We start from the raw sequence: 16,357 nt of genomic DNA on the forward strand, positions 1-16,357 counted from the left end.
CACAACCTCTCTTTTTCTCTGCTGTAATAAAATGGCACCAGACAAGGTTAAAACCATTGTCAGGTGGCTACAGGTTGAGGTAGGTCCATCCAGTACCACTTTTTTTTTTTTAAGGTAGAATCAATTAAATAAGCTATAAAACCACCTCAACTGTGGTATCAACCAATGCCAACCCTGGCAGCATAAGAAATACAATGACAGTGTTCTACCTGTCCATCCAGTTAATAACCCCCAAAGAAAAGAAGATAAGTTCTGGATGGCATAACTTGTTCTAAATGCATCCATCTTATTGTTTCTAAAAGTAAAAAATTATGAGTCCTAACATTTGGCTAATGACTGATATAAACTCTTCTGGCATGCAGTTTCAGCAGTATATTCCCAATCACCCCCTACTTCTTCTTCTTCATTTTTTTTTTTTTTTAAAGATTAGGCTTAGGTTTGTTCATATCCAGTCTCTGGCATCTCTTTGTAAGCAGGGAGTTGTTTTATTCACTGCTCTGATGCTTCCTGGCACACAGTAGGCCATATATATATGAATGTGAATGAATTAATGCCTTCAACAAATATTTCTGACAGTGATTTCATGACTGCTTTTATTAGTTATTTTGGCAATCACTTATAACTGCTAACGTGTGCTTGCCCATCAGCCCTTAGCTTAAATGTCACTTCCTTCAGGATGCCTTCCTGATCCCCTCCACTAGGTTAGGTGCTCCTGATCTCTGCTCCCTTTCATACAACTCTTATGACTGATAAAAACAGCACGAGGGGGCCAGGCGCGGTGGCTCACGCCTGTAATCCCAGCACTTTGGGAGGCCGAGACTGGCGGATCACGAGGTCAGCAGATGAGACCATCCTGGCTAACACGGTGAAACCCCGTCTCTACTAAAAACACACAAAAAAAATTAGCCTGGCGTGGTGGCGGGCGCCTGTAGTCCCAGCTACTCCGGAGGCTGAGGCAGGAGAATGGCGTGAACCAGGGAGGCGGAGCTTGCAGTGAGCCGAGATCGCGCCACTGCACTCCAGCTTGGGCGACAGAGCGAGACTCCGTCTCAAAACAAAACAAACAAAACAAACAAAAAACGGCATGAGGGAAATTTCCATGTTTATTGTGTTCATCTTTGTATGCCTAATTCCAAACTTTCCAAGCTCGGCACCCAGCACACAGTAGGTTCTTAATATTTGTTGAGTGAATGAATAAATGAAGTAAATTGGAAATGTAATTTGTCTTTGTCTAAAGGCAAGAACTCATTCAATATAACCTAGTCACTTGTCTTGACCTTCACCTCTTTTTTTCTTTAACAACCTTATTGAGGGAAAATTTACATACCATAAGATTCACCCATTAAGCTCCTCTTACTAATTTTTTTCTCTCTCATTTTTGTGTGTGAAGGTCATTTTCTAATGGCAAAAATAGAAAGAAAATAGAAGTAGAATGTTGTGGAATCTTAGATAAAGAATGGGCTCTTGGAGCCCAGTTTAGCAGGGTTTACCTCTCAGTTTTACTTTTCAATTGTGACCGTAAGCAAATTAACTTCTCTAGGCCTGGGATTCTGATCTGTAAAATTGCACTAATATGAGTCTCTTCACGGCTCCTCTAAGGATTAAATGAGAGACACATGCAAAGGATCCCCAAAAACAATAACTCAAAAAATGTTGATTCCCTCCCTTCCCTCTGTCATCTGTTAACCTCAACTTCCTAAATAGAAGGTCTATTCTTTTACCATCATCATTATTCTCTTCGGAGCCTATTTTTTAAAAATACTCAACCTTCTTGCTTCCTTCGCTACCTAAGTATTTCTGCAAGCCCACTTTGTTCTGCAGCTTAGCTTTCCTGGCACAATTCTTATAGATTTTGGTCCCTTTTAAAATTCATTCTTCAGCATATGCTTTCTCTCTCCATCTTTTGACTAGAGATCATTAGAGATCACCTGAGATCATTAGAGAACAGTGGTTTCCTTGGTTGCCATTCCCTTTCTTCTTCATTGGGAGTATTCTGCGGTGAACTCAGACATTTTATTTTTCAAAGCTTCCCATTCTTTTAAAAATGCTTTTCCTTTTACAGCCTCTCGCTCAAAATCATACCCATCTTTTCCCTGGATCTGTTTTCTCAAGTCTCCAATCGCCTGCCTTCTTTGTGTCTTGTATTACCCTCACATCCCCCAGCTTTCTACTGCTCTCCCAGGACCAACCATTTCTTCCGCGGGAGTCACATTACATCAGCATTCCTAATGCAGTATCTGTTATCTACCAGATTCTGTTTTATTCTAGGTAGTCACTTAAAAACGAACCTCGGTACTGGTCTGACTTAACATGGAGGAGGAATTGTCTAAGGTTAAACGCAAACTGCTGAGAGATTTGGGGCGGGGGGCACACATTTACATTCATTCGTATTAAATATATACCTGTTGAATTTGTGCTTTTTCTCAAATGCTTCAGAGACTCGAGCTTTAGAGTAATTGGGATGGTGAAAGGATGGGTTTCCAGAAACTTCGCCCAAAATTAAAGACTCCATCAAAAGGACTGCTCCATACACTCAAGGAACACCCACCAACAAATCCCGTCTCCACAACCACCAGATTATCTCACCCGCGAGTGAGACTGCAAGGTTTGGGGGCCCGGCCGTACCACTCCGCGCTGCGCACGGGGGGTTCGTACCCATCTGGCCGCGACCGTCCGTTTCCCCCTCGCTTGGTTCTGCCCCTGCTCCCCCTGCACAGGCCTCACAGTGCGTCTGGCCGGCGCTTTATAGCTGCAGCCTGGGCGGCTCCGCTAGCTGTTTTTCGTCTTCCCTGGGCTATTTCTGCCGGGCGTTCCGCGAAGATGCAGCTCAAGCCGATGGAGATCAACCCCGAGGTGAGCGCCAGGTGCACCGCTACCCGGAGAGCGCGAGGCCGAGGGAGGGGGAGCCGAGTCGCTGATCGGTTCGGTTTTGCCTTTTTCTTTGCATTTGTCTTTCAGATGCTGAACAAAGTGAGTGGCGTCTCGCGCCGTCTCTGGCCCCCTCCCCCGCGAGCGCCTAGGCGGGGGCGCCCACCGGTTCCGGCTGCTGGCAGGGACTAAGCCGCCCGCTGCGCGCACCGGAGACGGCCGGGCTGGGGCGTGGGCTGGGCGCCCTTCCTGGGCCCCTGCATTTAGCGGGTGACTCTACGAAACCGGTCACGGGGAGACGGAGGGGGCTGCGCCCCGTGGCGAGCGAGCGCCAGGCGGAGCTCCCGAGGGCGTGGCGCGGGCAGCACAGACTCGGCTGCACGGGCTTCGCGGGCGCCACGTGTGGGCCGCGCTTTGTGCTGTGTCATTGCGCCGGCCCGGGTGGGGGTGGCAGGGCGGGACTGGGGCTCCTCCCAGGCTCGGGTGCGGGCGCGGAGGGCGCGCGCCTCCTGGCCCCGCCCCCTGGCAGGTGCCCGCGACCCGCGTGTCCCCGTGCGCCTGGCCGCCTTGTCTCCTCTCCGCAGGTGCTGTCCCGGCTGGGGGTCGCCGGCCAGTGGCGCTTCGTGGACGTGCTGGGGCTGGAAGAGGAGTCTCTGGGCTCGGTGCCAGCGCCTGCCTGCGCGCTGCTGCTGCTGTTTCCCCTCACGGCCCAGGTAGGGCGTGGGGCCCAGGATGCGCCGGCCGCCGGCAGTGCACGCCGCTCCCCAGCTTGAGTAGTTGGGGGCTCCCCGCCCCGCCCCCTCCCCTGTAGGTGATGCGGGGCGCGCCTACAAGGAAGGGAGGAGCCTGCATTTTCGTGGTACCTACTCCCTGGGCTCCTGTTCCAGCGGTGCCTATCGCCTTCTTGCCCATCCGTCCACAATTGCCTTAAATTTGGAAGAGAGGCAGTATCTCAGTTCCATCTATCCCGTTATCCAGGGAAATCATTCATCCTACTCATGAGTTCCCTCGAACTTGGGCTTTTTCGAGCCTCCGGTTCCGGGGAATGGCTGCTGGTTTCCCTTTAAGGGCTATAACCTGTCAACTCATTGTTTGCTTCTCAGACTCCCACCTAGCTGTAGGAATGGAGGGGGAAGGGCTGACCTAAATCGCAGGGAAACAATTAGGTTCGCTAATTCTCCGCCTCCATTACTTGGGTTTCTGATGGTCTTAAGGGGTTCTTCTCACTTCTCCACTCCCACCACTTGCACACTTGGTTTTTAGCCTCTTGAATGTATTTCTTAAAGCTTAATCATTTGTGTATGGTTTCTGTGTGGGAACCTCCTTCCTCTTCACTTATCCTCGTTCATCTCTGACCTTGTAGCTAACTGAAATAGGGGGTTATTAGCTCAGTTTTGAAAGCACCTTTGCATTTCCCTTGAAATGATTTTCCTCCTACAAGTGTGCATGGATAGATGTATCTCAAAGACAGCGTCAGATTTTTTTTTTTTTTTAAAGGATAGCTAGGATATTTGCAGTCTTGTGATGTATGGAATCCCAGTCATTAGCGCATGGCATTGTCTTATCTCCTATTGCTGTCACTTGACCGCTGATGTGGGAGTGACTGAAATTAGCTTTAGCAAAACTTGGGGCATCACTCTAAAGAGTGAGGTTAACTGAAGCACCGTCCTAAGGCTGGGTGTTCTGGAAGCATCTGTAGCCAAAATCAAGAGTATGGGAAGTTCCAAGCCTTCCTCCTAGTAAGTAAGCTAAGTATTGTGGGTAAAAACACTTATTACAGCTAATAAGATGATCTCACTGACATGTTTTTATTGCTAAAGTCTTTTACTTGGGCTAAAAGGGAGCTGCCAAATTGTTGGAAGTCGAATTAGCTTCCTGGTTGACCAAATCAGTCTCCTGTCTCCAGTTGAGCATCACACAGAGGTTTTTTATTAGAGCAACCATGATGACTCGGAGGTTTTGAGCAGCATTCAGAGGCAAGGCCTCTGGGAGGCAGTGGTGCAGCATGTTTGCCTTTAAAAGCTGACTGTTCTCCTTTTGCTGAATCTTGTTTAGAGAACATTCTAGTTTGTGTTATGTTTGAAAGAGCTCGATACTTTGTCCTTTAGTTTCAATTCAACCTATCAGATTTATCGAGCGCCTATTCTGCTACACAGAATGCCTACTGGACAAAACACTGAAGCCGATTGAAAGAAAAGTTGAGGTTTTATAGGTTGACTCCAAAGATGCTAATGTTAATTTGGAAGGCATTTAATTTTTGACTAAGGGAATGTTATGACCCCCTACATGGACCACTTCTGAAACATTAAGTGCTAGTAGACTATTTACAGAATGATTTCCATGGAAGAGCTCAAGCAGCCCTAAAGGATGGTGCTATCCCATTTTAACATTTCATCTAATTAGCCTAGAAAATGAAAAACACTTACTGGTCAATGAATACTAAGTTGAGGATCCAGTTAGATAGAAGCAAAAAAGTTCTGCTAGTTGGAGTTTAAGTTGATCTTCTGGGGTAAGAGATCTTACTCTTCTGTTAGTACCAGAGAGCAAGCTTAAACTTCAGTTCATGTACAGAAATGCAAAGCTACTAGAATTGGAAATATGTTTCTGATGGTCTGTCTGGTTTTGCTCGTTATGGGAAATCAGTGTTTCTATAGTGTTAGTACCCTACTCTTTAACTGGGAAGTCCTAACTTATTTATTATATTTTTATTTTTTAGAGACAAGGTCTCAAACTCCTGAGCTCAAGTGATCCTCCTGCCTCAGCCTCCCTAGTAGCTGGGATTATAGGCGCAAGCCACTGACCCTGGCTCAAGAAATCATAACTTCTAAGGTCTTTAAAGCTAGTTAGTGAAAAGTCCAGATAGGCTTACTAAATTACTATACAGAAAGCTAGCAGATGCTTTGAGGAAATCCGTTTCCTAGTCCGATTCATTTACCAGTCTCTCTACTCCTCCTCAAATTGCCAGTCTGTCCTCAAAGTAAACTGTTTAGCTGGCAAGGACAAGCTAGTGTCACATCTTCCTCTTGTAAAATCACAGCCCGATACCCTAGATCAGTTGTCTTTTCTTCCTTAAAAAGTGGGCGGAGGTAATGGTTAATTTCTTTCACTTGCTCTTTTCAGCAGTTAAGGCCGTTTTTGTTTTTGAAGCGAAGTGTACTTAAGCCGAGTAGAAGTAGAACTTTAAAGAATAATGAAATGTAAACCAGCTGGTGCTCTTGTTGGGCATTCAATTGACTGAAGCTTGATTTAGGATGCCTATGTGAAATAGTTGTTAAGTGTTAAAGGGAGAAAATAATGAATTGGTTCCTTTGTTTTCTGACTTCATGACACCATTTTGGGCTGAAAGGTTGCAGTGGTGTCTAGACACAGCCTTGGGCAGTATCCAAGGCAGTCACTGCACTGCAGCACCAGGGTGGAGTCTCCGAACCTCTCAGAGCCCCACTGGCTGGCGTGGGTGGTGTGGGAGGCAGACAGACGGGCCCTTTTCTGGGAGACAGCCAACATCTAGAACCAGGGGTTCTGGTCACACATCCCACTGGTGTTTCCATTTAGTTGGTAGAACTCATGTGCTGCCATCTGTTCTTTGCACTTTCATTCTGAGATGTAAAAACGCTTTTTACATTCGCAGCATGAGAACTTCAGGAAAAAGCAGATTGAAGAGCTGAAGGGACAAGAAGTTAGTCCTAAAGTGTACTTCATGAAGCAGACCATTGGGAATTCCTGTGGCACAATCGGACTTATTCACGCAGTGGCCAATAATCAAGATAAACTGGGATTTGGTAGGTGTGGGTTTTGAGGCCAGCCATCCTAAGCTTGAACTTGAAACATGGAGTTCAGAAACAGCTGTGTTCCCGAGGTCAGAGATGCTGTACCTTTTGAAACCATTTTGTAATGATGGTGTCAGACACTTAATCTGACTCACAGTCCTCCTCAGAAAGGATTCCTAGCACTTCCAAATTTTGAAATGGTCCCATTTCACAAATTTTAGAGCTGAAAGTTCATATTGAGGTCTTTTGAAATATACATTGTTATTGCTATAGGTTTGTGATTAGTGTCTCTTAAGCATTTTGTTAATGCTCAGTGTGGATAAGCCTATGTCAGTGGTTAGCCAGTCAGATGTCTCTGTGCTGGACTATTTTGTTTCTTTACATTTCTATTCAAGATCTTTATTTTTCTATCTGAATAACCGAATTACTAAAGTTGAATTTTCTACCCCAAAATAATCTTGGTTTGGGAAGCATTTTTATTAGAACATGATTATAGCGTCATGTGTATAATAGATGTTAACTGTACATTCTTAGATGCTGTAGATACAGCAGGCAAACAAGGCAGCCCCGGCTTTTATGGTGCTAGAAATCTCAAATATGTTTTACAAATTAAGAATTGCTGTGAAAAAGTGACAGGAGATTTGAGAGATGAGTGAGGTGGGAGGGAAAAAGGGGTCCAGGGTAGAAGGGAACAGAGGCAAGAAAGAGCTTGGCATATTGGGAGAGCAGAGAGACCTCTCTGGCCTGAAAGCAGTGAATAGAGAGGGGTTAGAAAAAGAGACTGGGGGAAAAGGTACAGCTCATCCACAGTATTAAAGATTCAGGTTGCTCAGCATGTTCAGCAAAGGCTTAAGTCAACAATAAATATGTACCCACTTGTATTATTTTACCTATACTAACAAATCCATTTTTTTTTAAGAGGATGGATCAGTTCTGAAACAGTTTCTTTCTGAAACAGAGAAAATGTCCCCTGAAGACAGAGCAAAATGCTTTGAAAAGAATGAGGTAAGAGAACTTTCAGAGTATTGGCTTTAAATAACTCTAGAGATTTTTGTGCTAATTATTTTCTTTTTTCCGCAGGCCATACAGGCAGCCCATGATGCCGTGGCACAGGAAGGCCAATGTCGGGTAAATGCAAATACAAATCGGAGCCAGGCTGCCTGGGTGCCATCTGTGTTTCTACTGAAATTGTGCAGGAATCTCTTACTGGAACACAGCAAATGTTATCCACCCAAGGCCAAATGACACCAGAAAGTTCTACCCAAATAATGCTTTGACTAGACCTGTTCATAAAAAAGGCTCTTCAGAAATTGTATTGGTCATTGAAGTCTTGAGTAAATTCAAATTGACAGTATTTTGTTTAGATCCAAATGAGTCTTATAGGTCAGGCATAGTGGCTCATGCCTGTAATCCCAACAATTTGGGAGGCCAAGGAGGGTGAATCACTTGAGCCCAGGAGTTTGAGACCAGCCTGGCCAACATAGTGAAACCCCGTCCCTACAAAAAATACAGAGTAGCGAGGTCTGTAGTCCCAGCCACTTGGGAGGCTGAGGTGGGAGAATTGCTTGAGCCCTAGAGGCAGAGGTTGCAGTGAGCTGAGACCATGCCGCTGCACTCCGGTCTGGGTGACCCTGTCTCAATAACAGAAACAAATGAGTCTTATAGAGTGTACACCTCTCCTAGTAAGTGAGCATTTCAAATAATCTTCACAGGCTGTTGGGGAGAATGAAATGCACAACGAAGGACAAGTTCTAGAAGGCTTGAATATACCATAATCTGATGAGAACCTCTGAGTCAGCTGCTAAATTTAAGTCAGATCTCAGTGTCCTTTTTTTTAAAAAAAAAAAAAAAAAGTTGACAAGGTCAGGCTCCATTTCCCAGGCTGGAATGCAGTGGTGTGATCTTGGCTCACTGCAGCAATTCTCTCATCTCAGCCTCCCGAGTAGCTGGGATTACAAGTACACACCACCACACCTACTAATTTTTATATTTTTTGTAGAGATGGGGTTTCACCATGTTGTTCAGGCTGGTCTTGAACTCTTGTGAGCTCAAGTGATCTGCCTGCCTCAGCCTCCCAAAGTGCTAGTATTGCAGGTGTGAGCCACCGTGCCTAGCCAGATCTCGTGTCTTTATAACTACAACTGGCTGCCACTTTCTAGCATTGACCTTGGTTGAGATACTTAGCCTCTCTAAGCCTCAATTTTCTCCTCAGTAAAAATCCTGTAGTAATAGCATCCTCATAGAGTTGTTCTGACAGTTAACAGTATATTTACCTTAGTGGGCTTAGAATAGGGCTTAATGTAAGACATACATTAAATATTAGCTATAATTTCTAAAAATCAGTTCAAGCACATTTCACTTGAATTGCAAGATAATTTTTAAAATACAGCTTACACTCATTTTCAAAAATTTCTTGACTTTCTTTAGGTAGATGACAAGGTGAATTTCCATTTTATTCTGTTTAACAACGTGGATGGCCACCTCTATGAACTTGGTATGTTTTACTCCATTTTTGGAACCCAGTGTAGTTTCATGCGTTCTTTCAGACTGAATTTCTCTTGATATATTGTGTGACTTTATGGCACTTGGCATATCATTGTTTATAAAGCCACAATAACAAAGTATTCTCATGAGGGCACTTAACCCCTTATCATCCCCAGAGCAACTTCCTCAGGCAACTGACTAGCATCCCCTAGTATCATCCTTTCTGGGCAAAGAGTACGTCTGAAAAAGGATCAGTGCCTGAATATGACCTTACTTGTCTAAAAAGAATCTGGACATGTTGGAATAATTTCTATTAACTAGTTTATGGCATCAAGAAAGACGACCCACCTTGTAAGATTCATTCCTTTTGTATTAATGGAGAAAGACTTGTAACTCTTGTCTCAAGCCAAGATACCACCTACAGGCTTACAAAGGCAAAGGAATAGTGAAGGCAATCTACAGTCGTTGGAGGGCAGATAAAATCTCAGGCGTCTCCTCCTCTCGCCTCCATCTTCCCTATACCCCAGAGACTGCATCTGACTTTTGTTCTGTGGCCCTTTCCAAGGGTTGGGGCACAGGCTCCTCTATTAGGGTAGCTGACTTGAGCTTGTGCGATCTTGTCAATTGTAGACTAGAATTGCCTGGGATGGATGCCTAGGGACACTTGAACCTCATTTGCAGCCTCTTGCTTCATAACCAGGCTTCCTTCTGTGGGTTTGGCAGTGGCTTTTGGAAGAATCTAAAACTTCCATCTAGGCTAGGTAAGCACGGTAGCCAGAAAACATGCAGAGAAAATTGACATGCCTGGCTTCTTTGTTACAGATGGACGAATGCCTTTTCCGGTGAACCATGGCGCCAGTTCAGAGGACACCCTGCTGAAGGTCATCTTTGGAATGCATCTCTTCTTAATGTGCCTCACAATTCTTTGGCCAAATTTTCTATTCTAAAGTGCTAACACTCTTCCAGTATAGCCAGCATCAGTTGCCTGGGTTAATAGCAGTCTTTAGGGCTGCAAGATCCTCTTAGTAACTCTATCTACCTTATTTTATTGCGAGTGGTTTTAAACAGGGCTTCAGAGACACCCTGAGTAATCTGTTTCATGTGTTGTCTTTAGTCTACAGTTAGAATTAGCCTGAAAGCTGTTGCTTTGCTTCCTGGTGGGATTAAGGTGACCATTGTCCTCTCGTCAGATTACATCATAGCTAAAGACTCACAAAACAGCAGCCTTTCATAATCCCTCTAAGATGACGGGATTTGGGTCAGTCTTGGAGGTAGTGTACTATAGATTCTAGTTAGGTGGTTAAATTTAGGAGTTTTTTCCTTCCCACATGGTCTACTGTTACAAGAACAAAAGAAGCAGATTTAAAATCCACCTGACAAAAACTGTTAATATCGAGGATCACTTTGTAACCATCCTGGACAGAAAAGTGATTCTGGACAAAGGTTGGTAGACGACCCTAGGCCTCTTCACTAAAAAATGAGCCTCTAGAGTTGAATCAATTTGCTATTATAAAGGAAAATTGCTTAATTATGATACACAAAATACTGTTGTGCTGAAGAAAAATATACAAACTGCTATTAAGATATAACTATACTTAATTTGAGTAGTAATAGCATAAAATCTTTGCAGAACTTACTGTGTGCAGACCAGGACTCAGCAAGCATTTTCTATAAAGAGCCAAACAAAATATTTTAGGCTTTGTATGGCATATGGCTCAGTTGCAAGTATTCAGTTCTGCTGTTACAACTCAGCAGCCCATAGACACTCTCTAAATGAATGTATGTAGCTGTTTTCCACCAGCACAGGCTGGGTTGGGCCCACATGCTGCAGTTTACTGACCCCTGTTCTTAGGTGCTGTTCTAGGTGATCTACGTCTATTATAGAAATCCTTTAATGACACAGTGAGGTAGGTATTATCCCCATCTCAGAGCTGACAAAACTCAAGAGTTTAAGGCCTGAGGTCAAGGACTTACATGGCAAACTGTGATTCAAACCTAGATAGTCTGGCAAGGCGCAGTGGCTCATGCCTATAATCCCAGCACTTTGGGAGGCTGACGCGGGAGGATTGCTTGAGCTCAGGAGTTCAAGACCAGCCTGGGCAAAATGGTGAAACCCCATCTCTACTAAAAATATAAAAATTAGCCAGACCTGGTGGTGCATTCCTGTAGTCCCAGTTGCTTGGGAGGCTGAGGCACAAGAATCACTTGTTACCTGGGAGGTGGAGGTTGCAGTGAGCCGAGATTGCACCACTGTACTCCAGTCTGGGCAACAGAGCAAGACTCTGTCTCAGAAGAAAAAAAGAAAAGTTAGTCCGCATCTAGAGTCTGTGTTCTTAGCCATTGTACAATACCAATATGACCTTTCTTTAGAAAAGACCTCTCTTTGGAACTTCACAGACCTGATAGCCCTAAGATGCTAGTGGACCACATTATGCCACTCTTAATAGGGAAGGTTGAGTTCTCTCATCTGTCAGACACACCTGAGATCAGTTAAAGCTAATTCTTGGTATTCAAGAGGTATGTGGGAATAGTAATATGGAATGAAGAATAGACCTGGAGAGCCAGGATGGGATGGAGGGGTTTCATGAGAGTCAGAATTTACTTGGTGAGAATAAGAAAACAGGCAGAATTTCTGGTCTTTGATCCATTTGGAGGAAAGAGACCCTGGTCCTTCCTAGTAAAGCTTTTAAGGTACATGCTAACTCATCTAACACTGCACTAATACCATAAAAATGTGTCCCACATAGGATACAAGTGTCACATTTGTAGAATTTATAAGGTGTGGGGAAGGTAAAATTTTTGTATACAGATGGGGCGGGGAGGGACTCACTATGTTGCCCAGGCTGGTCTTTAACTCTTGGGCTCAAGTGATCTTCCTGCCTCAGCTTCCCAGAGTGCTGGGATTATAGGCGTGCGCCACAGTACCTGGCTAAAACTTTTTTTTTTTTTTAACTTTTCTAATTAGAACCTTATTTAAAATTAAAAGAGTTTCTAAATTAAACCAGCATTTTAGTTAAAATTCTTACCCTAAGTAAGGCTGGTTCTATATGGTTAAGGATGTTTTAGGTTGTCTAAATGTCACACTAAATTATTAAACTGGTTAGAAGATACATGCACTTAACCCAAATATCTTAAGCTTGAATGAATTAGGTCCCTGCACGTTAGCTCTATAGAAGATGGTTGTTCTCTTTAAAGGTACATCTTTAATAGTGAAATCAATATTGTATGTCCTATAGTAAGGTCAATTCAGGGAAGACAGGTCTGGAATACTGATATATTAAAAAACTTGGTAGAGGATAAAATGTTGATGTTAATCCAGATACTCTTTGGTTGCTTTTTTTGAGAAAGGGTCTCGCTGTGTCATTCAGGCTGGAGTGCAGTGGTGCAATCATGGCTTACTGTAGCCTTGAAGTCCTTGCTCAAGCAATCCTCCCACCTAAGTCTTCTGAGTAGCCAGGACTAGAGGCGCACACCACCATGCCCAGCTAATTTTTAAATTTTTAGTAGAGATGTTGCCCAGGCTGGTCTTGAACTCCTGAGCTCAAGTCATCCGCTTGCCTCAGCTTCCCAAAGTGCTGAGATTGCAGGCCTGAGCTGTGTCTGGCCCAAACTCATTGAGTTGGTGATTTCTAAATTTTAGGAGTGATGTTTCATTACCATTCTGTATCATAGAGCATTCCTTTTCTCCTTCAGGGTCTTATACTATGGTTTACAGAGCTATCTTTCCACTGGGCTTTTTTACAGATTGAACAGAGTAATATTTTTGATCCCAAAACAATTATATCCTAGAAGTTGGTAAATAACACTGGGATCAGTTTCCTGTTACCAGTCTTTGTCATCTAGATCTTAGAAGTAGTAACGCATGTCACTTCACCATCAATCTCTAAGGTTCCATTGCTTGTCTGTACCTAGAATATCAGGTAGTTAAGGCTGTTTTTTTTTGTTTGTTTGTTTGTTTGTTTTCTGAGACGGAGTCTCGCTCTGTCGCCCAGGCTGGAGTGTAGTGGCGCGATCTCACCTCACTGCAAGCTCCGCCTCCTGGGTTCACGCCATTCTCCTGCCTCAGCCTCTCAGAGTAGCTGTGACTGCAGATGCCCGCCACCATGCCCGGCTAATTTTTTTTGTATTTTTAGTAGAGACGGGGTTTCACCATGTTAGCCAGGATGGTCTCTATCTCCCAGCCTCGTGATCCGCCTGCCTCAGCCTCCCACAGTGCTGGGATTACAGGCGTGAGCCACCGCGCCCGGCCACGTTAAGGCTGTTTTTTAAAATGTTTACTTGAAAGACAATTTTCTTTATTCCAGGAATTTCTGAGTTACAACTTTTCACTTATGCCACCTTATGGAAGAAAGATCAATTTCCAATCTTTAGATTTGAGGAAAATAACGTTCATAGTTGTGTTTTTGTTGTTGGGGTTTTTTTTGTTTTTTTTTTTTTTAACTTTTCCAAAACCAGGTACAAAGTGAGAGAAGCACAAAACCATTTGGTGGAAGTGATAAGTCAAATCCATGATGTAACCTTGTCTTTCCCATCACCTGATTTTTTGCTTTAAGCCCTGGTTTTCAAATTAATGATGGAATTAAAGTTGATGAGGGTGAACTTTGAGCATTAATAGACCTTGGAGCCTTTCCCTATGTGACTTTCATTTTGAGCTCTTGCTGTTTGGATTTTAATGACATTTCTCCTTTCCAGGACGCTGCCAAGGTCTGCAGAGAATTCACCGAGCGTGAGCAAGGAGAAGTCCGCTTCTCTGCTGTGGCTCTCTGCAAGGCAGCCTAATGCTCTGTGGGAGGGACTTGCTGATTTCCCCTCTTCCCTTCAACATGAAAATATATACCCCCCCATGCAGTCTAAAATGCTTCAGTACTTGTGAAACACAGCTGTTCTTCTGTTCTGCAGACACGCCTTCCCCTCAGCCACACCCAGGCACTTAAGCACAAGCAGAGTGCACAGCTGTCCACTGGGCCATTGTGGTGTGAGCTTCAGATGGTGAAGCATTCTCCCCAGTGTATGTCTTGTATCCGATATCTAACGCTTTAAATGGCTACTTTGGTTTCTGTCTGTAAGTTAAGACCTTGGATGTGGTTTAATTGTTTGTCCTCAAAAGGAATAAAACTTTTCTGCTGATAAGATAGCCACAGCTGATTCTCATTTTCTTTTACCCTCCCCTCAATATGTCAGGTTATTTTGGTAGTAATATATGAATGTCTTCCACATAAGTAACTCATACAGTGCTGCTAAGAATTACCATAAAAGCATTGGTTTGATGTGTCTTTGGATTTTTTTTTGCATTTGTATTCCCTATGTATACCTGTAGAAACTAATTTTTAAAGATTTTTAAATAGGCAAATTTTGTAGCACAATTTTAGACTTATAAAAATATTGAAGACAAAAAGAAAATACTGGACATTGTAGAAGTCCCATAAACCCACCACCCAGTTTCCCCTATTGTATTAAGCGGGGTTTTCTAGAGGACAGAACTAATAGGATATATGTATATATAAAGGGGCGTTTATTAAGGAGTGTTGACCCACACGATCACAAGGTAAAGTCCCATGGTAGGCCCTCTGCAAGCTGAGGAGCAAGGAAGCCAGCCCGAGTCTCAAAACCTCAAAAGTAGGAAAACCAATAGTGCGGCCTTCACTCTATAGTCAAAGGTTCAAGAGTCCCAAAGCTGAAAAACTTGGGAGTCTGATGTTCCAGGGGAGGACACATCCAGCACAGGAGAAAGGTGGAGGTGGGAGACTGGGCCAGTCTAGTCTTCCCATGTTCTTTTGCCTGCTTTTATTCTGGCTACACTGGCCGCTGATTAGATTGTGCCCACGCAGATTGAGGGTGGGTCTGCCTTTCCCAGTCCTCTGACTCAAGTGTTAATCTCCTTTAGCAACACCCTCACAGACACCCAGGAAAAGTACAATACCTTCAATCCAAGTTGATGCTCAATATTAACCATCACAGTTACTGACATATCGATACACTGCTATTAAGTCCATAGCTTGTTTAGATTTCCTGGCTGTTTTCCCTAATGTCCTTTGTTTCAGGATCCCATCCAGGATCCCACATGACTGTTAGTTGCCATGTCTCACCAGGCTCCTTTGGGCTTTGTCAGTTTCTCAGACTTCTCTTCTCCTTGGATGACCTTGACAAATTGGAGGAGTACCATCAAGTATTTTGTAAGGTGCCCCTCTATTGGGATTTGTCTAATGTTAGACTAGGGTTATAGGTTTCGGGGAGGAAGACCACAGAGGCAAAGCGTTGTTTTCATCATATGCTATAAAGGGTACATAAGCATAATTTATCACTGATTCTGACCTCTTAACCTGGCTGAGGTCGTGTTTGAAAGACTTCACTGTAAACTCACCCCCCCTGCCTTTTCCATGCTGTACTCCTAGGAAGTCACCATGCAAACCCCACACTTAAGGAGTGGAGGTGTATATTCTATCTCCTTGAGGGCCAAGTATCTATATGAATTATTTGGAATTCTTTTGGAAGGGAGAGTTGTCTTTTTTCTCCTATGTAACCATTTTTATCAGTATGAACTCATATCATATACTGTGGATTTATGTTATAATCCAGTACTACCTGTTGCCCACATTGTTCCGCTTTAGTTGTTGGGAGCTCTTTCAGTTGGCTCCTATGTTGCTTTGACATACCCCAATCAGTGTAGCATGTTTTGTTTTTCTTAGCAATTCCTTACTGTCTAGAAATTAGTTTTTTTTTTTTTAAAAAAAGCGAAAGTCTTTGGCATTTGTTGTTAAGCTTTACTTTATAGATCAATGTGCCCTTGTTTTATAGATAAGGATACACTATTATGTAATGTATAGGTTTTCATTCAATATTAAAGGAGGACATCTGTTCTCAACAATGGACGTTGAATGTAACAGTTCACTTCCAGTTACACAAAATGAGGGAAGCAGGGAAGAAACCCAATGCTTCCTGCCTATACTGTGATCCTCACAGAAGGGCTCTGTCCTGTCTGGTGCCAGGAATCCAGATAACTTGGGTCTCAACTGCCTTATTCACAGTTCTCTTAGCCCTGATTATGGTGGTAATATTCCTGATTCCAACTTTTATTTTTTGGCAGGGGGGCATAATTTACAGAAAATTTATTCATGTATTCAAATTATCTGCAATTCCTTTTTTTTTTAAATTATTATACTTTAAGTTTTAGGGTACATGTGCACAACATGCAGGTTTGTTACATATGTATACATGTGCCGTGTTGGTGTGCTGCACCC

At 43.5% G+C, this 16,357-nt stretch overlaps 1 protein-coding gene across 1 annotated transcript; it reads left to right on the forward strand.

Moving 5' to 3' along the window:
- Positions 1-2,756: 2,756 nt before the first annotated feature.
- UCHL1 (ubiquitin C-terminal hydrolase L1) lies at positions 2,757-14,253 on the forward strand. Its single transcript, XM_517163.6, has 9 exons — positions 2,757-2,853; positions 2,959-2,970; positions 3,453-3,581; positions 6,497-6,647; positions 7,555-7,640; positions 7,716-7,763; positions 9,063-9,129; positions 9,942-10,000; positions 13,812-14,253. The coding sequence occupies exons 1-9, from the start codon at positions 2,821-2,823 to the stop codon at positions 13,896-13,898; spliced, it is 672 nt and encodes a 223-aa protein (XP_517163.2). The 5' UTR covers positions 2,757-2,820; the 3' UTR covers positions 13,899-14,253.
- Positions 14,254-16,357: the final 2,104 nt, after the last annotated feature.

The sequence above is a fragment of the Pan troglodytes genome, chromosome 3 (assembly GCF_028858775.2).
Source record: "Pan troglodytes isolate AG18354 chromosome 3, NHGRI_mPanTro3-v2.0_pri, whole genome shotgun sequence".
Classification (NCBI taxonomy): domain Eukaryota; kingdom Metazoa; phylum Chordata; class Mammalia; order Primates; family Hominidae; genus Pan; species Pan troglodytes.